General features: G+C 46.8%; 1 protein-coding gene across 1 annotated transcript; it reads left to right on the forward strand.

The window, feature by feature from the left end:
- Positions 1-296: 296 nt before the first annotated feature.
- Positions 297-24,500, forward strand: LOC119396201 (hemicentin-1). Its single transcript, XM_049417684.1, has 9 exons — positions 297-333; positions 3,020-3,328; positions 7,847-7,974; positions 14,384-14,507; positions 15,815-16,093; positions 19,308-19,580; positions 22,219-22,563; positions 23,149-23,445; positions 24,235-24,500. Exons 1-9 carry the CDS (start codon positions 297-299, stop codon positions 24,498-24,500), a joined length of 2,058 nt encoding a protein of 685 aa, XP_049273641.1.
- The last annotated feature ends 113 nt before the right edge of the window (positions 24,501-24,613 follow it).

The raw sequence follows: 24,613 nt of genomic DNA on the forward strand, positions 1-24,613 counted from the left end.
CAAGAAAAGAAACGCTTAGCATTGACATAAAATTTGAAGCTCGGGGTATACCGTTCATTCGAATGCTCGGTATGCATAGTTATTCTTTCTTTTCGCCAAATATGAATGGCGTCCGTCGCCTGGAAGTTACTTTATTTCGAGGGAAAAGAGCGTAAGAAGGCTCAACGCGACAATCTGCACCCCACTACATCGACACTACTGCGACGTGTTCAGACCCTCATGGACTCAGTGACGATGCGCTAGCAAAGAGGTCGTCGATCATCTGAGTGTTTTCATCGCGTCGTCGACTGGCGGCCATGCCTGTCAACACTCTCACTCCCATCGTCTGGCTTGGTTCGTCGCATGTTTGCGTCCTTGAAGCATCGCTTCGTATTATTTGTCGTGGGCTCGTCAGCGCGTGTGTGATGATTCAGAGCGACGATAGCCGCGGGCTGCTACTTCGAACATATTAGTGTTCGCAACCTTCTGCGCTGGGATCGACCTACAGCTGGGGTTGCTTGCTATGGAGCCTCTCTGATTGCCTCAAAAAGACGTCATTAGAAAATGTGGCACTATTCAGGATAGCTTTCATCGCGAGAGTGCTGATCTGTGTCAATGCTTAGGGAAGGTACATTGGGGAGGAGTGCACACTCACTCCGCACGAGCACCAGAGCATACAAGGTGATGTGGACCTAAACTGCACATTGAGGATCATTTATAAGTGCCAACAACGTTACATTGTTTATTGTTTTTCAGAATCCCATGACTACGCCCTATCGCAAGAAGCCTGTAAAGCTCTATATGTAGGGCTCCGTGTTTTCGGTGTTAATTTTTCTTGAAAGTCGGCGGGTGTTTAACGGAGTTTATATTTTTGGAGGAACTTCGGCGTTTATCGGAGTTTACTTTTCGTAAATCCCCAATTCTTCAAAATTCGGAGTTTTGCATTATTCTGTAACCCCCAAAATCTTAGATCAATTCATATCTGAATACTAAAACATCAAAACACATGAAGCACATTTTATTTCTAGAAGGTTTGACTGCATAAAAACATACGCACAAGCGAAATACTTGAACACATAACACCTGTATTTGTGCGTATAACAACCTTATGCTTAAAGCTTATTGTAAAACACGCAAACATACTTTGCGAGGTTGCTGTCAGTGATCGAAGCGCGCGCCTTTCGACTGACGACTCTGAGCTTTGAAAATGCCCTTTCAACGTTAGCACTAGAAACAGGAAGCGCCAGAAGACGCACCGCGCCGCGAGAAAGCACTGGCCACTGGACATTGTGAAGTCTCCAAAACGACAGGGGTTCAACAATGTTACATATTTAATAGCACTGATAGTTCGCAAAATCACTAAGGAGCTGGCTCGTGTCGTCAGTTTCAAGAAGCACTAATTGAAAAATAGGCGCATAGGTTTCGAACACGCAGGGCAGCTGCTTCACATTTGGATTCACAATTTGAACACAGTACCAAAACGATTCTTTGGTTTACTGCAGTTCATCGCACAGGTTCCTCTCAGATGTCTGTCTCCACTTTTCGGTGACAGTAGCTTAGTATCCGTGAATGTCTGCGACAGTCGTTAAGCGGTCAGTCTCATCTAGGAGGTCCAACAGACTTGTGACATCTGATGCGAATACCTCGGTTGGATCACGCCATTGACTGATGAGTTCGTGCAAACGAACCCCCAGTATGGGATAAACTTGGTGTACCAGGGTATTCTCTGCCTCAAGTTCCTTAATGATTGAGAGCACGGCACACGAATTGGTCTTCAGAAACCTCATTTTAACGAGCAAGTCGTGTACAGTTTAAGACAATGAAATAAGACTCTTGAGTTTCTCACATTTCATTCCCTTGGCGTCGTCGCTTTTCAAGAAAGACAAAATGGCGCGCCAGTAGTCCAAAATATCTTCTAGATCTTCATAAAAAGAGAACCACCTCGACTACATACCGTTTTCAGCGACTTGACGGACATGCCCATGGCCATCAAACAAGACCAAACTGATGGCGCAGCTCCCGCAACGACTTTAACAGGGCAGGAAAGTGCACAACAAAATCGTGAACTACGTTAAAAGCTTGTCGTGATTCCATCCTCCAGAGCGTTGTTGAGTAGGTGGCACGGATCTTTGAAGTGAAGCGCATTGAATTCGGGGTAGGAGTTGCAAGTCCTTGTGAAGCTTTTGTATGTAAGACCCTGAGCCGGAGCACAATACAGCTACGTCGCCTAGTACAGCTACGCGCGGTGAACTTTAAGTCATTCAAATAGAAGATGTATCAATGAGCGCTTAGAACTTGACCTTTCGATAAAGAACGGAACCAGGTCATATTGGCCCTTAAAATCGGAGTCTATCGGATAAATCCGAATTGTCAAAAATTTCGCCGGTGAATGTTTATCGGATTTTTTCAGATAAAAGCGAAAACACGGAGCCCTATCTATATGTTATAATACCAGCTGCTTGGGGTGCTACCTGTTGCCTACTTCAACCTAATTATGTTTTATTAAGCGAATTGTTCATTATATAATAAATTTGAGGAATATTTATTCGAAAGCTATAAGGTACATTGCAAGGTCCCTCAAGCACTATTCCTCCATACTAGTACTTCAATTTCTCTTGCGCGTTATAACTTTTCTACCTCGTTATTCTATCAGGGACCTTTTTGACTATATTGGCGAAAGGGATAAAATGACAGTAATTTCTTCACAAGGCACTTCGTCTAGTCTTTCTCGACGCTACTAAGTGTCATCGTGGTTAACACCGCAGTGCTTAATACTTTATGAATGGCAGCACTGCAATTCTTTCTCATATAGGAGAAAAAAAAGACGACTAGAGGGTAAATTGCTGCCGCTGTCGACACACTTGCATTCAAGCGTAACTGTCCACATTCCTCTAAATTTCTGCACGTATTTCTGTTTCTGTATGTATGACCTGCAAGGCGCAGAAAGCTCAAGAATAAATGTGCGGCATTTGTATGAGCGTATTGCTTTGGATAAACAGGAATGTTGAACGCATCGCTCGTTTCATTCTCGTGCGGCCAGAGCCGCCAGATTTCGGCGCCAAGACGGGCACCACCGACGTGCTGATGGCAAGGCAAGGTGACGACGTCATCATCCGCTGTCCGTTCCTCATCAACGACGAGCAGCAGCGGTCGGCGGTGTCCACTACCTGGCGCCAGGATGGCCGCTCGCTGGCACCGGACCGGCTTCCCGCAAACTTGGCACTGGCCACGGCAGACGCAAGCGAGCTCCGGGTGAGCCATGTGCAGCCTGAAGACGCTGGTTACTACACCTGCACGGCCGTCAATGCGGCGGGTGAAGCGAGCTTTACCACCTTTCTAGATGTCCTGGGTGAGCGGGCTTTGGCGATTCCTGGCATAGTATATAGCATTGCGGTGATGAGAATCTATAGAGATTACTTCTCAGCGGCTTCTTGCTCCTTGTACCTTTGGTCTGACTGCACTGTGCGTTCTGAAACAACGCAACAACCGCAGTATTTGTCATCACACACCTTGGTCCAGTCTCATGAAAGATTGCACAAAAGCAATATCAATGATGTATATTGGTATCAGAGACAATAGTCACTCGTTTAGTTGAACAAATGGTGCATTTGCTGCAGTGACGACGCTTAGAACACTCTATAGGATACAGCGCAAAGATACAGGACGTATACGAGTGGATGGGATAAGACGCTACTTACAACTACGCTTTATTGCGCAAAAGAATACAGTATACATGTAAAAGACCGCGACAGCAAAGGAGGAAAAAGAAAAGAACGCAAAGTGAAAAATATTACCACTGTTGGTCATGTACGAATAGCAGTGATGTAAGCGATGTCGCTGTCAGTTAAATGGGTCTTGAACCGCTTTTCCACGTAACCATCGATTGAGTGATTGTATTCTGTGTTTTACCGCTACGGTGGTTCAGACCATTGCCTGTCAGAACACGGTCGTGCTTTTCAGTAGAACGAATAGCGCTTTCTCCGTTTTCATGGAATTCAGCAGAACTTTTCAGTCACTTATCGAGCTGGAAGAAGTGGGCTGGTATACAGAAGCAATGCTACACTCATCGCAATACTTCGGAATATGTGCTGCTCCGATCCATCTCTTAGGGGAAAAAGCTCTTTGCTGCTGCATTTGCAGTGAACACAAGCCTGAACACAGTTTACAATTCTCGCCATTTGAACTGGGAAAAATGATAATGGGAAGTGGGAATCTCGCGCTCCGCTTGTGAACTGCCCTTGCCGTGCACAACTGCAAGATCTGACTGAGCTTTTCAGAGCAGCGTCTGCTTTCCCCTGTATGTGTTTTTCCACCAAGCACGAGGGTTGATTCATGACCCCTTTAACAGAACAGAGGGGAAACTGACGCATGTGTTTTTGTGGCATTTGATCTCATACGCTTCGCCAATTTCCCGCGTTATTTATTACTTTTATGAATAACGGTACAATTATGAAACTCAGGATAACACCTACAGTGTACTGATGTGTCCGTTGTTAGCTTTTACCGTGATCTGGAAATGTTTCAGAATTCGGTAGGCGCCACAGATGCTTCTAACTTCTAGCTGCTAGCTGCTTGCTCTGTATCTTGATTGTACAATTTCGCCTTGGAATGGGAACATATACCTACAGTAGAAAGGTGAGTTAATCGGATGTTGCCTCACTCCGGTACTCAGTGATTCGTTTCTAGCTTCCCTAGACAGGGATATCGCCTGTTTCCTCCCGCATTGTGAAGTAGTAAAGACGTTCAGGTACGTCGATGGCTACCTTGTGCCCATTGGTACTAAGAAAGAATGCGTGGATAGGGCTGTGTTCTGATGCTCTCAAGTTGACATTTTTAATCGCTCATATGCAAAAATTTATGCTACCCATGAAACGGTGACCGATAACAGTATTACATTCATTGACATTCGACTGCATTTTTCTGTTGGTCGCGTCTGTTGGGCTTATCAGGGCCACGATGTTTTAAACGGATCGTTCCTTACAGTTTTTCAAATCAAAACTTATAAAGCGAGGTATAGTTAAGCTATTGTCACGTGGCTCTGACGGTGAAGAAACCGAAACGCAGCCGGTAATGATGATGCTATTTATTGGGTGAACGTGTGTGCAGTAAAAGAAGTAGCCCTCAAAGTGCAGCGAAAGCGGCAAGCACGGACGTCAGTTTTCGGTAATCTGATCAACGGTAAGGCGAGCCGGCATTTATGCATGTGGCATCGCAGATTGCAGCCTTAACTTTGGTGGCCGAGTTAGTTCCACAATGAACTCTACTGTTCGCTTTGCGCGCTCAACATTATTAGCACAATCTAAAATAATCGGGAATTTTCGGCACGGCGCGCTCAACGCACTGGTTACACGTGTAACCGGCCCGGTTGCATGGAAATAGAAAAAAGATGAGGGCATAGCATTACGTTTCTCAATGCACTCAATAAATCTTGCATTCCTTTATTGCGTGCTAATTTGGACGGCCAGATAACTCGGCTGAAAGCTTTTGGCTATTTTTTACAATTACTAGCTTTTGTTGGTGAGAGTATTTTGAAGCACGTGAATGACTTAGGCAGAACGCTTAGAAAGAAATAAACATAAAGAAAGTCATCGCCATCTCATATATTCACAAGCTCTCACATAAATTGGAAGTGATTGACGAACGACCGAATGTAAATGTAATATTGTCGGCCCCTTATAACTGTTAAAACTTTGTAAGAAAGTTAATATGGGCTCCGTGAAGATTGGTCCGGGCGAAAAAAAAAGCATAATTTCATTTCGATTCATTTATTGATACTCTCAAGGCCAAAGGCAATACAGATCGCACGTTCCTTGTGGCCTGCTCAGAAGGCGTGGTGTACGCATTACCGTTGTACGGCGGAAAACAATGTGTAGGACAGGCAGAAGATGTCTCACCGACAGATTGTGCGCGCATCGCCAGAACGTGGAAAGAGCTAGCAACGGGCTCCTCGGGATACATTGTAGAGTGTGTGTGTGTGTTATCCCAACTTTAAAAATTGTACCGTTATCAGAGCAGCAACAACCAAATAACGCACGAAATCGTTGAAATGCATGAGATAAGATCACGAAGGCACGTGCAACATCTCCGCTGTGCTGTTAACTGACCATGACATCGCTGACCTACCTGCTAATCGTACGTGACGAAAAGTGGTCGTATTTTTCACTTTACGTCTCTTTTATTTCGTTTATCGCCGCGATATTTTACTTATTATTGTATTATTTCGCTCAATGGGCCTCAGTCGTAAGTGGCGCCTTGTCCCATCCACTCGTTTGCATCCCGTGTTCTTTGCGCTGTCCCAAGAATGAAGCACCAACTCACCCAAGCTTATACGTTAGTTTAGAACAGATGTCTCGCATAGCGGTCAAACATGAGCACGCGCCCTTCTCGTAGCTCCTTAATTGGCATCAGCGGTGCAATCCGGATTGCTACTTGCCACAAAAGTGGGCTCCACAGAGTCGACTGATAATGATTGCTCGGTTTTTCGTGCCGAAACCAAGATATCGGCACACGCGCTTCTTTTTCCATTTTTGTGTACCAAGCCCGTTACACGCGTATCCAGCTTTCTTATCCCCCTGCTCAAGTAACCGATAAACAAAAATCTAATTTAATGATTCCTTGCATGGTGTCCCACGACCTAGCATCTTTCATAACTTTTTATCATAGTTGTTTACAGCACACTTATAGTGAAAAAGTGCGACTAATTTGTGACTACCGCTGTAATCATAGATTACGCACGTTATATTGCTGCAAAAAAAAAAAAAAAAGGGCGGCTGGCTCTCCCGTAACCGAGAGTAGATGCAATAATGAAATGGCTACCGGCAAGGCAAATTAGTTGGAGATGATACTAGCTGCAATCTGAGGCGAGACGTTGTGTGGCGCGCCTCAGATTGCAGATATCTCGAAGGAGGCGGCAATCCGGGCCGTGAAACCGTTGCCTTCACAATTATCTCAGGCTGTGCCCCGTTTTAGGGAACGCAGGCGTGGCGTTGGCGTTTAAAAGAGCATGTGTGTGGTATCCTATATCTGCCTTTGGAGCATTGTTATTGTAAATTGCAATAAAACTTCAGCGTACTAGAAGTGACGCATTCAGTGATAGTGCGAAGAAACAAAGAGAAGAAATCAGGTGCAATTTTACCGTTAATTCTTTGGGCTGTAACTAGACTATGTAAGGCGGTCCTGTAAAGAGGGTTAGCGACCAAAGACCGCATTTTAAAAAAATTCGGCTGGTTGCCCGTGTGATCGCCATATTGTTCTCGCAGCGATGCCGGGATGTCTCGTTTGAGCGCCCGGATAACGCTGCTGGCTTTTGGCTCTACGTTACCTGAAGGCCACCGACAGCGGGCGCTAAAGTCATTTCGTGCTTAAAAAGAACACAACTGCCTGTGTGAACATTTCATAGTTAATGAATAAATAACAGGACACTAATAGCGAAGTAACACTGCGCGCACTTTTGTAGATGTTCCTTTGTAACAATTGCCGAGATGCATTAAAGCAGACAGAGAACAAATTACTCAGAAGAAAAAAAAGGCAATCACAATAGTTTCTGTTGTATGCAGTATATATGCTGCACGGTGCTGATAAATCATTGAATGTTACGGATAAGTTACTAGAAGTGATCAGAAAATACGAACAGACACAAGGCAAAGCCCACACCTAGAGACAGACGGTGTAAAACACATTTCATACGTATGAAAAAACAATTCTTATGAGCGAATATTTCTTCCCTGAATGGCGGAGGAATTCATTATTGCAAGTGTATGCTGTGTAACGACTTGTTCCTTACAAGACGCTTACAAGAGTCAGTGTGACAGAGCTCCGGATAGTGTTGGCACGGCTACCAACCTCGATCGCTTCTTGTGTATTTCAGTGCCTCCATATTTTGAGGAACCAGACGCGGAGGAGATCTACGTCGTGGAAGGCGGTAGCGTGACGCTGGAGTGCTTCCCTCGCGGAATTCCGGAACCAGTCGTCTCTTGGTCGCTGTATGAAAATAAGGTGAGCGCCATGCTTAACAACTGCTGATATCTCCGGACTTGTTACAATACGACTCATTAGTGCGGCTTCTGCACTGACGTACGTGACTCCGCAGCTATGAAAATCGTTCATTTGTGCAACTCGCTCATCTGGCTGGAGGAAGCCGCATGAAATCACGTCAGCACCAGGGTGTCGAACCGAATGAAGTCTCGGTTTTTACAGTGATGCTGTAGAGTACTAGGATCACGGAGCACAGGTAAACAAGATTGAGGATGGCACCAACGCGGACAGAACCGCGATGTTGTTTCAGAGCACGCAGACGCACGCTACGGCAGACACCTTGAATATAATTTCCGAGTTAGTTTTATTTCTGCAGTTTTACGGGCGTGTGTGCCATTATGTTTGCACGCCACGACTTTGTTTTTCCTCGTCCCACACAAGTTCCCTAATTCATGCAGAAGGCCGCGGCGATCATATTTTGCGAATATCACAGCGTTGCGTGCCGCGCACGCGTTTCATTTCGAAAAACAATTTCCCCGCCCCTCTCTGGACCAGTCCTTTTCGCCGGTGCAGTCACGTATCTTGCCCATGGGCAACATCACGCAGCACCGATTTCGTAATTCCTTTTCACTACGAAACGGCACCTTGGCCCTGCGGTGATGCAGTTATGGCCCTTTTGGCTGTGCAGTCTGCATTTTCATTTCCCGGTGCTGCGCTCTGTCGTTTTGGTAGAGGTCCGAGACTACCAGGACAAGCGATTTTGCCTGAACGAAAGGCTCTGAGATCAAAAGGTGTCTCGCTACTTTACCGCTAGGGGAAGGGCGCATGTGCCGTGGCATATTTGTTTACCTCGCATCCATGGCACCGCGCTTCTTCACCGCGCCGCTCTACCACGAATGACATGTAGGGGAAGCCTTGCTCGGTCGTTGGCTGCGCGCCGACAACGTAATCGCTGACGTCGTGTTACGTTTCTGAAGTGGGCGTGGTGACGACAAGGGGCGTAGTCTTCGCTTCCGAGAAGGATGGTGTATATAAATAGCTCGCAGCCCCGCCACGGTGGTCTAGTGGTTATTTAGAGCACTGCACGGGCCCGGGCCGGCCCGAAAGCCCGGGCCCGGCCCGGCCCGCGGGCCGGGCCGTCCGAAGCGTTTTCCGGCGGGCCCGGGCTGGGCTCGGGCTTGAAAGTGCGGGCCCGGGCCGGGCCCGGGCTTGAAGTCGCGGGCCTGGGCCGGGCCCGGGCTTGAGGCTGCGGGCCGGGCCGGACTCGGACCCGCTCATTAAAAGGCGTATGTCGGGCCTTCGAGCACACGCGAATGTTATGCATTGCATGGTCTAAGGTATACTGTGCCAAGCTGAAGTGACACGTGCAAAGAGCTGGCTCTTAGTAAAGCTTAGCAATAAAAATAAAAAAACAGTTGAAGTGCTATTTTTTTTCACCGGTATAGATATAGATTGGCACTGTATTTTCACTAACGTTTTGTCTGCTGGACCAGACTTTGTCAAAAAGTAACAAGTACATCGTGGTGGGTTTCCTTATAAACACGCCAGATCATATATATATATATATATATATATATATATATATATATATATATATATATATATAAGCAGCACTAACAGTGGGCCAGATCACGGTTGTTCCCATGGGAGGAATAAAGATTTCGGTCTTTTATTCGAGGTTGACAGATACGGTACATTTCATTTATATTCCTTGGTATTACGTGCACCTCAAAGATAATTATATACACGGGTGTTCTTGCATTTCGCCCCCTTCAAATTGCGGCCGCCGTGGCCGCGGGAATCGCACCCGCGTCCTAGGACTTAACAGCGAAACAGCTTAACCGCTGAGCTACCACCGCGGGCAAAGCGACATTTCGATGCATGTACACACCGGATTTTCCGTCCGATCTCCCGCTACAAAGCGCACGGCATCATTATTAATCATCATCAACAACTAATATCCTCTAGCGGGCCCGGGTCGGGCCTGGTCATGAAAGTTTAGTAATGAACGCCCGGGCCCGGGTCCGGCCCGGGCTTGGAACGACGGGCCCGGGCCGGGCTGGGTACGGTCAAGTACGCCCGGGCCCGGGCCGGGCCCGCGCTTGGAACCACGGGCCCGCGCTGGGCTCGGGCTTCATGAAGCGGGCCCGGGCCGTTAAATCCGGCCCGTGCAGTGCTCTAGTGGTTATGGCGCTCGACTGATGACCCGCAGGTCGCGGGATCGAATCCCGGCCGCGGCGGCAACATTTTCGATGGAGGCGAAAATGTTTGAGGCCCGTGTACTTAGATTTAGGTGCACGTTGAAGAACCCCAGGTGGTCGAAATTTCCGGAGCCCTACACTACGGCGTCTCTCATAATCATATGGTGGTTTTGGGACGTTAAACCCCAGATATTATCTCTGCTCGCCGTTATTCTGCCTAAGGGTGTATGCATGTGTGGCTGAGCACCTGAGCGTGCCGCGGCGAAGGGTCGCTGGTTCGCGTCCGCGGTCACGCGCTACGGAAAAAAGTTTCCTTCTGAACTATATATATTTGCGCGTTATATATATATATATATATATATATTATAAAGGCGTTTATTGACGGCACTATAGTCGACGAAGCACAACGGCGACAGTCAAGACAGAGCGCGGACTCTGAGCGCGAGGAGCGTGCTGTCCGAGAAGAGCCGAAGGGGACGACCCACTAGAAAGCGCTCGAGAGGGCGACCCATTACAGACTTCCAACGCTTCGCTACAATATATATATATATCTCTGTGTGTGTGTGTGTGTGTGTGTGTGTGTGTGTGTGTGTGCGTGCGTGCGTGCGTGCGTGCGTGCGTGCGCGTGTGTGTGTGTGTGTGTGTGGTGTGTGTGTGTGTGTGTGTGTGTGTGTGTGTGTGTGTGTGTGTGTGTGTGTGTGTGTGTGGCGCGGCCGCATTACGATGGAGGCGAAATGATAGACGACTGTGTCCTTAGACTGAGGTGCAAGAAGAACCTCAAGTAGTCGAAATTGCCGGCGCCCTCCACTATGGCGTCCCACCTAATGATATCGTGATTTTGCAACGTAAAACACCAAGAAAAAAAATGAAACTTCTTTGAAAGTAAACTGCGAGCTGCGGCGGTTGCCAGGAAGGACCAAGGGCGTGCTAATTATTCGGCTGGTTAATTACAAATCGCTACTTAGCTTCTTAATGGAGAAGTTTAGCGGCTATTGTCAACGGCGAGTTTTTAGCCCCGGAGACCCGCACAAAAATATATGTAGACAGCCTTTAGACTGTCTAAAATTTGGTTTAGACAGTCTATTGACTGTCTAATTATACTAGTGGTTATGGCGCTCGACTGCTGACCCGAAGGTCGCGGGATCGAATCCCGACCGCGGCGACTGCATTTTAGATGGAGGCGAAAATGTTTGAGGCCCGTGTACTTAGATTTAGGTGCACGTTAAAGAACCCCAGGCGGTCGAAATTTCCGGAGCCCTCCACTATGGCGTCTCTCATAATCATGTCGTGGTTTTGGGACGTTAAACCCCAGATATTATTATTAATGTCTAATTATATTTTTATAAGGGGAAGACGATGTCATATCAGTTTTTAAGACAAAGAAAAGCCATTGTCTAAAGCCCTGCAGCTCGAAAAAACCTGACGTTTCTTTGCGCACAAAAACGAAATCCGGCGCTTGAGGAGCGCCGGAAGACTTCGGCAAATGCAACATTCGCTGTTCACATGTTACAATGATTGTGATGGTCAAGTCGAAGTATACACCCTTGCAAATTTTTAACGGTATCGCGCGAGCGCTGAGCTCGGTTTATGGTAGTGTCTAATATTCTCGAAAGGGAACGAGATCTGCCGACGATGCGCAAGCCCAGAAAGCACACAGAACTGCGAGCGCCGTCTGCTGCGCTGTTTACTTCGACATATCTTTAAGTAATCTTTAAGTAAACGGCGCCGTACAACGGGGCACATCGGAGAAATGGTCAAGAGTGTGCGCATGCGCGCTATGCGCAGCCAAGAGCAAGTGTCTCGGCTGTGCTGTTTTGCTAGGCGCATTCAATACCGGTGATTTCTGCTGCGTTATCAGCCCCTTTGTTGTCTTTCATTTTTTGCGAATCCCACACACATCCGAATGGAAAGCGTGAGCGTCGAGGAGACATAGACACGCCCATTGATGGTCTTTTTGGGCATACTATACGTTTTCGGGCTGGATAATGTTTTTGAGTAGATAAGAAAAATAACTGCATTGCACCAGCTGAAATTCTAAGGAGGCGTTGTGGTCACAGCATCTGGTTGTAAATAATGCCTGAAGGGCTGAAAAGGCATTCAGTCCGCCGAAGCACAAGTTTGTATTTCTTGAGTGTCAGGTACAGTCAACCGCAAAATTCAGGGACCTTGCAACTGCGTGCTGTACAGCATGTCCGGGTAACCTAGGTGTGTGCCACTTGCCGTTGACCGGAGCGCTAGGCTGGAAATAGTTGTTGTTATTCACTGGCATACCAATATTCTGCTGCCACGCAGCGCATTGTTAGTTCATGTTTTCACACCGAACACTCATCAGCAGGATGGTCGTCGCACTTGTGCTTCGATTGCAGGATCACAACAATCACAGTGTACCTTGAGCAGTGTGCTGTTGGGTAGATATCAGTTTGTGCGAAGTATTGTGATTGATAACAGTTACAGTGATATGCTGCTATTGAGACATTAGCAGGTAGCCACGCCTGCCGAAGGGCGCGTTGAGTTAACGATAGAGAAGATAGGGGAATGTTTGTGCCCCATGAGAAAGTAACCTGATGATTAGGGGAGGGATGCGTTTTGGCCCTTTCGCTACTGTCGATCGCCGCCTATGTAGCCGGAACATCTCGAATAGACTGTTGGCCACGCTTTCACATGGTCTCTACACTTTTACGGTTGAATGTACATGACAAGGAAATTGAATTTTACTTAGATGGCACCGCTGTGTATTGCCTGTTTTACTGTGTTTTTGTTTTTTTGCCCTTGTTTGTTTACCATGGAAAGATTTTGCTTGATACAACAGAGGCCGAGGTCAATACCGTCCCCAATCCTTCGCTGGAAAAAGAATTGAAAATCTTCTATATATGCCTGCCTGAAGCGGGTAGGGTCATGTATTTCATGATCAAGAAGCTCCCCGCTTACACGTAAATGACGCTACTCGCACTCTTAACAACATTTGGGCTGCCAAATACTTCCCAGTAAAATGGAAGGACTCAGCCGGGGTTCCAGGTTTGATGGTGAATAAGAATCCGTGCTTGCTCACATGTTACCACTGGACAGAACCTACAGGATGACTTTGTAAGCAGTTAAAAAATCTTATAATTCACACTTTCTTATAATTTCTCAAATCCAACAAGCTCCTTGATCCGTGCTAGTGTGATTTCAAAATGGCCTTGCGAACTGCCGGGCCATCTACAGCAGATTGAGACAAACATTCCTGAGGCATTAGTTCGTACGGGCACTTAGCTGGGAATGGTGGTACGCTTGAATTAAGCGCAAACTGCACTGAGACACGAGAAGAGGTGGCACCAACACGAGCGCAGATTATCATTAGAGCGTTTAAATAGAAAGACACTGAGAACATATACTTGATGGATATGTGCATGCATGAACAAAGCTTTAGAGCACTATATTTCATTCAAGGTACGCAAGCTTTCATCTAGCAGGTCAACGAATGAGACGGTGACACGGTTGATATATCTCCTGGTTAATTGTGTGAGCGTCAAATATTTCACACGTGAGGCAATTCTTGTAAATTCTGAAGGTGGTGCAGCCCGCAATGGTTGTAAACCAGTCTTCGCGTGCTGCACCATCTTGAATAGTTACGAAAATTACTTAAGTCGGATAATATTTGAGACTACAACTTGCAATTATCCAAGCGCATTGCAGCGCTAGTAGAGAGAGGCTTCTGTGCTGATGTAAGCCTAAACATATTCTGATGAAGGGCATTATTACAAAGGAACTCCGTGGTAATAAACACTTTAATGACGCCTTATTGAATCGTGCTTGCTCTGTGAGCGTTTTGGCGCAGAAAAATCTGTTATAACACCGCAGGGATATCGTCACGCTACTAATACCTTCTCGCCTTTTTTTTAAGTGTTGAAATTCGACCAGCCTCTTAACATGCTATTTTCTTCCTGTTCGAAAATGCTGTCTAATATGTAACGCTAGCTCGTTGCAGTGACGTTTAACAAATGTCTGAAGTAGGCAATGTCTAGCAAAACAATTGATGGGTATGGGTGAGAATCAGCTGTTTCCGTGTCTTGCCCTTTTCAAAAAAAATTGCAGTCCTGGATTAAAATTCTCTTGGATGCCACTGTAGTTAACAGACCCTATTTTAGAAACATGCTTGATCCAACTTTACAAAATGACTGCTGCTTCTGCAATGAGTGACCACTGCAACAATGTATTATATATGCGACCTCAACGCTTTATTCCCGCAGCTTCCCGATGAAGGGCCTTTTCTTAAGCTGCTGAATGCGAGTGCGGAGGATGCTGGGCATTATGTGTGTCAGGCGTCCAATGACGCGGGGGTGGCCGAGAAGGACTTCATCCTCGTTGTCCTGGGTAGGTTGCTTTCTTTTGTGTGACAGCCTACACATATTCAAGTGCACGTTGCGGTGGTTCTTATCCGCATACAGAACCTTATCTGCACCAAAAATTGGCATTCCATAGTATGCATGATTCGCCCAAACTAAATGTTAAGCAAAACTGCAAAGAATGCGAAGGTGTTTCGTGGCACAATTCTCGAAACTTCCACGGACTAGTATCAGAATTAAAAGTGCTGTTGTCCTTTGTTAAGTTAAAAGGCTGTTGTCCTTCGTGCACTCCGCCTTCACTTTCGAAATACGGCAATTCATTTAGTTAAGGAAATTGCAAAAAAATGTAAATACAGCAGCCGGTCTTTGAGACTTGCCATCCTGCAAGTGTGGAATGTGTAGGTGTGCCTGTATGGTAGGTCATATACACGCTGAGGCGAAATTGCGCTGTGTGCTGCCATCAGATCAAAAGAAAAACTGAGAGATAACCTCTTGAAGCACGCGCACCTGTTATAGCGAGAGCATAAAGTACTTCCTTTGTGGAGCTTTAATGTTTTTCAACCGAATGTCTCATAAGAAAGGGCGAGTTTAAGAAGTTGAAATTGAGTGCTGACCTGAACTACAAACAAATCAAACAAATACGCTTCGATTTCCAGAGGGGAACATTTGCAAGGGTTGACGCTTGGGCAAGTTGGTGTGGATTCATTTCAAAATGTTAACAGCGCAAGAACGATTAGGGCACACGTGGTGATATGCGCGCTGTATTGGAGATGATGAGGCAACGATGGCAGTACCTGTACATCCTTTTCTTTCTTTTCTTGTCTAGCGCCCTCTCCCTTGCCTTGTATATATGCACTTCGTATCGAAATAAAGACTAGTTGGAAGTCAGCGCTCTTTACCTTTGTTGTCTCGTCCCTTCCTAATCGTTCTTGCGCTGTTAACATTTTGAAATGGGAACATTTGTTGTCGGCATTCAGTTTTAACACTTTACAATGCCTCCTACAATGCTACTAGATGGGACGCCCGGGAGTCCGTCAAATTCTTGACCCCAGAAACTGATAGTTGCAGCAGAATTTCAGCGTTAGCTTACTCGCGTGCTAGAGAGACCATAATGTTTCTGCCTGCTTCTGACAGCGATTCTTTGTGTATCTGTGTTTTGCTCTCCCACACGATGCAGTTGAGCCGCATGCACGTATTTGTGAGGTATAATTCCTACAGGCTTGAAACGAATGCACTTCAATGCCAACAAGGCAAATGCATTATCATCAGAAAGCACGCTGTCCCTAACGTTGCAGCGGATACTAGTTAATCATAGTGAACTTTACCTGTACCCAGTGCGCCCAGGTTTCAACATCACGGCGTTGCGCACTGACGTGAGTGTCTTGGAGGGTGAGGAGGTGCAGCTGCCATGCCCAGCGACCGGAGTTCCCGAGCCCCGGCGTATCTGGTACCGGGAAGGCCGTCGCCGTATCTACCCGGGCCCCTCGATGCAGCTGTCTAGCGACGGCACACTGACCATCGTACCGGCACGGCTGCACGATGCGGGAAGTTTCACATGCGTGGCACTGAGCGAAGCGGGAACAGCAGAAGTCAACGTCACACTTACTGTACACGGTGAATTCCCAAAGTAGTTCTTGCTTCGAGGTTTATCTTGGTTGAGGACTTTCATTTCTGAGTATTTTCCCACGGCACATTACGCCATTTAATTTTAGCATTTCATAAGTTTCCTTCTAATATTTTAGTTGACGTTCTTTACCTGGTTTCCCATTACCTCTTGAGAGCTCATTGTAGTTACATAGGTATTCTGAAAAAGCTCATTCAGAGCTGAGGAGGACGCTGCCTTCATTTCTTATCCGAGTCATTCGAGCTTATGGAGGTGGTTGTTGACGAAGGCTGTTGTCCTAAAGATGTGGTGAACATTGCGTCCAAGGAACCGCCACATTGTTATGCACAGATTTATTAGGGGTGCGCCCCAGCTCGACGGCTATAAGGCACTGGCGGTGTAATTGCGTGTGCGCGTGGTATTGCGGCTAAAGAGGGTAAACCTGTCTTGGAAGATTCGCTGCCAAGGAGTAGCAATGCTCATCATGAGGACTTCCGGCCAAAGCTGCCGTATTTTGATAAGGAGAAGTGCAAACACAACCATATGATTAGATATACAGTCGAACCCGTTTATAACGAACTCGAAAGTGCCGCGAAAAGTGGTCGTTATATCAGTAGTTCGTTGTATATGGGACTCGCCCTTAAAAACATGCGCTTAGTGGCCAAGCCGTTTTTTTTTCTTTGTGCACTTTTATTAAAGTGCTAACAACCCCTTCGGTGAAAAGCTAAGCCTTTTCGCATCGTAAAGCAACGCCCGCTGCGTGCTCACGAGTGAATTAACCGCCTTTGCAATGAGCTGACACCGTTTCACCGAAGCGCGGTACCGCGACGTGGAGCCGATCATCCCTGGCTAGTTGCGTGCAGCGCATTGCCTACTCGGGTCGTGGAGTCACTGCCGGGCCGCTTGCTGTATGCCGTATGCGTGCGTTTGTACGTTCTTCGTGCTTGCTTCACTCCGGACCGTGCACGGGTGCGGCGACTAGCCTCTTCGTTCAACGCGGCGAAAACAAGCATTTTCCAAGCAACGCCCACTCTGTCTCCGCGATGCTCTCGCGGCCCTGCACGACGATGTGCGGTGCACTTCAGTTGTCACCTAGTCAAACATCGACGTTTCTCGGTGCCCGCGCCGCTCAACAACAGCGAGCTACTTTCGTTTCTACGAAGTGACGCGCACTTAGAAAAAAAGCGGTCTTGCACGACGCGGCGGCGGCGAACTTGCAAAACGGCAGCATGGCGCGCTCGTACCGCCGTCAATCCGCAGTGTACAGCGTGCGCCACACGCAAAGCCGAGTATCTACAGATGACTGTGATAAGGTTGTCGGCTATAAGGCATAATTTCACGTTCATCGAAGGCATCGCCGCAATCGCGCGGAAGTCGTAATCACCGATCGACCGGTCTCTGCCGTTACCAAAAAGATGGACGACTTTTCGCGGCACATTGTGGCGTCGACGAGTTCCGGGACGCAGTGAACCTTTTCGCGATGGAAAGCTATCGCGGTTATCACTTCTTGCATTTATGCCTTCTTGCATTCCAAGGCATTGTTTGGTTCATCGCAGGCGGTCGTAGCAGCAGAGAACGGCGTCAGGAAAGGTTACCGTGCGAAAGCTGACCGCAAAGGCTTCATGCTGCCTACTATTTTTTTCCCTCATGCCATTCTATCACTGAAGAAATGCCTGGTAAGTGAGCAACCTCGCTCGCAGCATCCGAAACCTGCGTGCGGTGCTCGCCGATCTGGGTATCTTAATCGCGCGTAAAACTGGAGCGGGGCACGCGCGATCGCGCGCGCCCCTGTCACGCTTTAGAAGGCATGTCAAATTTTTTTTCGCTTTAGTATGCGCCATGTTTTTACCGCGACGTGTCCGAAGTGTCGTTGTAAAAGTAGGAGGCTTTGAAAATGTTCGCTATATCTGGACGCAGCTTCAATGGTTAGCATAGGAAAATCGTAAGTGCACCCAAATATGGTCGTTATAACCGATAGATCGTTATATGTGGGATCGTTATAAGTGGGTTCGACTGTACATGCACATTGTTTAACTTACAGGTGCGCAAAATTAATTCAGAATCACCCATTAGGGCATGTCCCATAACCATGTGATACTCGTCATGTATCATTTTTTTTTCAAGAGGTTCTAAAATCTAAAGGCGGTCTTGTAAATAACATGCTTGCAAAGGAACTGCCTTGGCCCTAGGCATTTGCATTGAATAATGGCACGAAGGCTCCATGCACCGAATACATACTTATATGCACGGAATACTTGCAATGAATATTGCTTTGCTAATTGATTCATTCACTTACTTATTTAATTACTAGTGCAATACCCAAAACAGGAAGTGGGAGAAATCCGAAAACAGACATTGATGCGTGTTTGAAATATGCCTGCTGCAGAGAACACATGTTAAATGTGGAAGAAGCATAAAAATGTTCGAAGCAGAAATGGATGTAGCATACTCAGCAACTCGTGCGTCAAGCGTGTTGGTAGCTAGGTTTAGCACAGTCGTGAAATGCGCCTGCTGACAGCTCTAGAGCAGAGTGCACTGTTACTAGTATTCTAGCCACTGTAGCACTGTCACTTATTCGTAATTAAAGACTGGTTCATCGCGTGGCGGTGGAAGCACCTCAGTGTTGGGGTCATTGCTTCACACCAAATTGTCAAAGGGAGAGCGATGGGAGTTCATGTATAACGAAACCTATAATTGGGAGAACTGGTCAGTCTAAAACTGGGGGCAATTTTCCTGTACACTGCTAAGAGAATGCTCGTCCGTCGTGTTGAGGCTAATGGGCTATTGACTCTTAGAGGGGAGAGAAAACGAATTGAGGGACGGTCTCCACAAGGGTACAGAAAGCTATACAGCAGATGTGGAAGTTTCGATAGGGTTGCGAATTGAAAGCTCGTTCCATTCTGCAACTGCTCGGGGGAATCGATATTAGCTCCGGGATTCTTAAAAGTCAAGGTTAAAAGACTATTATGATCACTCGTTTGGGTTGTTAATTACAGTACAAAAAGCAGGATGAATTTGTGATTCAACAGTAGATGTCAAAGCTTCAGGCATAATAGGTTCCTTTTGGACTGTACATTTTTACCCCCATTAGAGTGAATTGATTCTGATACAGAGTTGTAGCAGTTGTAATTTGAGAAAAGAAAAGGCCTAGTGTTTTTCTACAGTTTTTGTAACGCATCCATGCAAGTCACCTTGCATAATATTACACGACCAATTTTTCTGCAGTGCCTCCGAGCATTCGGTCACCAGTCGATCCAGGTCCAGTGGTAGCGGTAAGGGGTCACCCAGCCAGGCTAGCATGTGAGGCAAGCGGTGTGCCAGCACCCACTGTATCGTGGTTCAAGACAGACTCCCACGGACTCGCCAGGCTCCGCGTTGGAAGTGGACCGTTTCTGGACTTTACTGACGGCGTCACGTCGGATCACGAGGGTTGCTACGTCTGTGTTGCTGAAAACGAGGCTGGCAGCCAGGAAAGATCTGTCGTGCTTAGTGTCGTAGGTAAATGGTGCGGCCTACTGAACGTTTCTTTTTTATTTTATTTCGAGTTACTGCTTATCAATGACTGTATCACTACAGTAGAACCCCGCTGTTACGTTCCTCACTGCTGCGTTTTCCCGGCTGTTACGTCGTTTTCCGCCGGTCCCGGCATAGCTCCCATAGGATACAATGTATTGGGAACCCCGCTGTTACGTCGTAACTGTCGGACCGTTCCCGTATGATACGTCGCGAAGTGCGCCCGGAGCCGACCGAGTGACTACCAAAGAGAACGGCCATGGTGCATTTTCACGCAGCTTGGCCTCGTTTGACCGTAATATTAGCCGCAGAGAGGCGCAAGCAACAGAATCTTTCAATTGATGCAAACAAAAGCATGGCCTTCGAGATGCAAATTGCAAAGATGGCGTCTATGACGTAACTGCTCGCGAAAGCAAGGCCTTCGAGATTGGCATTTACTATTGACAAAAGCATAGCCTCTGAGATTTGCATTGCACGAACATGGCGTGTATGACGTAATTTCTTGCGAAAGCAAGGCCTTCGAGATTGGCATTCACTTCTGCCATCGCGTTGGCGTAGACTCATCATCATCGTTATTTGTCCGAGAACGGGAGGAGTTCGAGCTGGTTGGAGCTCGCATGGTCGTGCGTGCGGTTGGCGGTCGGACTCGCCGCGCCAGTCGTGATTGCGTGTGCCTAGTTCTTTCATGCCTACAGCTGTTGGTGTTAAAAAAATCACATACGTTGATTACATTTCTGTGGATAAGGCCGTCCTAAGCTCCGCGTTTCTATCCATCGACTAGATCGCGGCTGAGCGCGCCAATTTTCGTGCTGCTCGTAAGAATTGAAATAAAATTCTGTACCACTAAATATTTTGCCGTTTTTCCTGTTTTTCGGCTCTTACGTTTCCCGTCTCTTACGTTTATTTCCTACGGTCCCTTCAAAAACGTATCAGCGGGGTTCTACTGTACTAGGCAGTAGCAACGCAAGTACATATAATATTTGAATTTAGGGAGTTATTAGACAATTGCGTCTGCAAAGTATGAGCGATTTCACTCTTCCGTGAGAATGTGCAAACCCTATGCGAATACTTAGTTTATTTAATACAGTACTGTCGTTTGGCGCAAGTACTTTTGGCGTAAGTTGATTTCGATCTTTCAGCTATAGACCATGTTGAGGCAGATCACTGATATATGTGACATAAATACATGTGCTCGCAGCTGTTAACAGTGGTAATTTCAAGAAATAAGCTAGTCGTTCCCTTTTGGGCTTGCTTTCTTTGCTAACGATGCCCCTTGAAGCTCGGCAGCTACTCTTGTTCTTCGTCATTTCACCGGCACTCTCTCTGCGCTGGCTACCGAGTCGAAAATGCTACTCTACACCTTAGAAAATTGTAATCATTAGAAAACAGCATGCAATATAATTTGGTGCATTCTGGTAGAAACTTCTCAAAAAATTGTGTCACCTGAAAATTCTACCTCGATGTTACGCTTGCAGTATCGCCGACATTGAACAGTGTAAGGAACGCAAGTCACCCTTGAGTCTTATAAGAGGCCATCATATTCTGTTATATCTTAGGTTCGAAGCACCTTATGTGTTCCGCTGTCGGCGTCTCCTGTCGTCGTAGCCCGTCACGGTGTCTCCTGTCGTCGCCCATCACGGTAAAGGAAGCGGCAAATAGGAGGGCGCGTTCGCTCAGGGAAAGCTCGCGAGAACGCGCGCTCACCCGCGAGAGACAACGCCACGTGCGCTTCTCCGAGTGGCAAGTAAGATGGCGCGTTGTCTCAGGAAAAACTCTTGTTTCTCCGATGGACACTGTCTGTAGTAATGAGGGGCTGTTCTCTCATTGCTATTGACATGTTCCTATGGGAAACACCGATGCTTCGCACCTCCCCAGGTTCACATTTGTGGAGCTGTCTTGTATAGTATAATATAGTAAGGGGTGGGAAGGGGAAGGCAGGGTGAGGAGGAGGGAAAAGAGGAGGGCGACGCAGCCCGCCCCGCCTGCTCCCCTTTTCAGGTAAAGTGATACCATATACTAATGATACTAGTACTGTCTCTGTGCAAAAGATCTTGTCAAAAATATCTCTGGTTATTTTTTTATTCGCGTCTTTCTCATCCCCTTTTCATTGAGCCAAGAGCAGATTGTGTTCTTTCTAGAGTCGGTAACCACCTTGTCTTTTGCTCTTTAGTTTTTAGTTTTTGCTTCTAATAATATTAATAAAATATACTAAACATTAGTCCTTTCATGACATACATTGACCCTTTGAAGTTTTCTTCTTTTTCCACTCACGCTTGAAATTTGGAACAACTTCGATGGATCGCTTCAAGCATTGCTTTATGAAGAGTTCGTTGAGCGACTACCTAACGATATTACAGTTTATTCTATTTTGTATAATCTTAGCGTTTGTTCTGTTGTTGTTTGTACTAATATCTGTACCCAACCCTCATGAAGAGTTCTTTGAGTAGTAATGCAATAATATCACATTTAGTCTGTTTTTATAATCTCACCCTTCGTTCTTTCGTTCTTTGTACTAAAATCTGCACCCATTCCTGCTTTCTCTCCAAATCGAGACATCAGTATTTGTAAATAGTAACAATAAATTCCATAACATTCGGTTTACACGGTACACAATTTGTCGCAGCACCACCTACGGTGGAGCGTGCCGATGCTGCCGATGTCACTGTGCAGGCGGTGGCCGGCCACAACGCGTCGCTCCGTTGCACAGCGTCAGGCAGTCCACGGCCAGAGATTAAGTGGCTGAGGAACGGCATCCCGGTTCCAAGGGCTCCAGAAGAGGCTGCCGCGCTCGTCCCTCATATTCCGATCACCGATGTTGACCAGATGCCCAGGGTGTTTGTGTCCACAGAGAGCGGACGGAGCACGCTCAACATCATCGCAGTAGAAGTGGGTGACACGGGGCCATATATCTGCGCAGCCACCAACAAGGGCGGCACGGCAGTCGTTGAGTACTACGTCGACGTGGTCGGTCAGTAGTCTCGGCTGTTGTGGAAGGCTTCTGAAGAAGCTCTACTGTGAGAACGTATACTGTGAATTCGTTTCGTGAGCGAGATTGTTAAAGCAGGAAAGAGTGTACTACTGTCCACTTTATTACAGTAAACGCCCTAGAAGCAGATTTCTCTCACTAGCTTAAGCTTGCATAGGAACGTACAAAAATTTCGCAACAAATACTCTCAGTAAATCTCTGCTCTATGGATCGATGCAGCGATTTACCTTTTCTTTGATACTCAGTTAGATCGCCTTATTTATTTATTAAAAATTGGAGCCTATTGCAAATATAACCCCAATTCTTAATCAGTGCAGTACTACAAAAACAGTTTGTTAATGCTTTCATTCATAATATTTTACGTTGGCTTTACTTGACCATACTGAAGATTAAGCCCATACGTTAACTTCATTCTTTACTGCGGTAAAGAGTGACTTTATTACGGTTTGTTGGATACTTCGTAGCGATTCCTAATAAACTGGAATTGAAATTCCAGGGTCTGCAATCATTGTTTTACCTCGTTCATTCAACCCTGCAGTATGAACCGTCCCCTTTCGCATTGCGCAGTGCCTCCCCACATCGTGAATGACACTTTCGAGGCAGCCAGAGATGAGGACGTTCCCACTAACTTGTTGGTGCTTGCCAAACACCCTTTTTCTCTGGCCTGCAACGTCGACGGCATTCCGCTACCGAGCTTCACATGGCACCATGATGGATTTCCAGTGCCTCGTGAATCACTCACATCAGTACGTGGCAAATGGCTACACGTCAGCACAGCACAGCATCATCATGCGGGACACTACCTTTGCGAAGCCCGCAACCTTGGTGGTGCAGTACGGATCGCTTACAATGTCACCGTCTTGGGTATGTGTGAACTAATTTCCACCTTATTAACTTAGTGCACTATGCGTAGGAAGTCACTCGATGTGCAGTATTAAGTCTGTAATCTCTTGACCTAATGAAAGCTTGCCGTAGCCAGTATTCTGGCATTTGTGCTATCCTTGTCATTTCGCTTGTTACCCTCTTTTAGGTTTCGCTTGTTACCCTCAGATAAGCCGCGCTCATCCTGCCGTAACTTTACGTCGGGAGGAATGTGTGACAGAGAACACAACGGTTCAAGCAGAATACGCAGCTCATCGACGTGATCACTTAGGTAAAGCATCGCTTTCGGTGACAAGCGGTGTGCTTGGATGTCTCGAGGGTGGCATGCGGGGACATGGACCGTAGCGAGAACCACCATGTACATGCATGGCCTGCTTAGGCGCTACTTGAAGAACCTTGACAAGAAAACTACATCTAGCAGCACACCACTGGAAGAAGCTGTCATTGCATTCGCACTTGAACTAGCCACATCAATCAATCGGTCAATCAATCAGTCAATCAATAGTTTATGTCACCAGAAAATTCTGAATTGTCTTGAGGGCTAAAATTTGCTCTAGGCAGCTTGACTGGGTCCTTGAAGACCCTTACATTGGCAGAATACGACGCTCACAGGACGAATATGCACATGATATCATAATTACAACATACATGAGTAACGCAGTAAAATGTGCTTATTTTGCGAAATAATTGTGCATTGCTTTCTGAACATTCTATTATTTCAGGGATAAAGACGTTGTCCTTGACAGCCAGCTAGTATTTACATTCACGCAGAGGCACCGCAGATCGCCGGCACTGAAACTCATCGGACTACGGTCCTGGGCGACACGACCACTCTTGAATGTTCTGCCCTGGGGACACCGGCTCCGGTGATGTCCTGGTCCAAGGACGGACATCCCTTGGAGGCGTTTAATGGCAGCGAATTGCTGATGCTGAATGCGACTAGTGAGGAGGATGCGGGAGTTTACGCCTGCACAGCAGTCAACGATGCGGGAGTAGCAACGCGGGAAATTTCGCTCACTGTACTTGGTAAGACTTAGGTGCGCTGTACCCTCTCGCAGCGGCTTGCTGCTTACCATGTTGCGCAGTTGATAGAGCTTAATGTTGCAGGCTGCTTGATTGCGGCCGCATTGTGATGGCGGTGATTATTAAA

The sequence above is a fragment of the Rhipicephalus sanguineus genome, chromosome 1 (genome assembly GCF_013339695.2).
Source record: "Rhipicephalus sanguineus isolate Rsan-2018 chromosome 1, BIME_Rsan_1.4, whole genome shotgun sequence".
Classification (NCBI taxonomy): domain Eukaryota; kingdom Metazoa; phylum Arthropoda; class Arachnida; order Ixodida; family Ixodidae; genus Rhipicephalus; species Rhipicephalus sanguineus.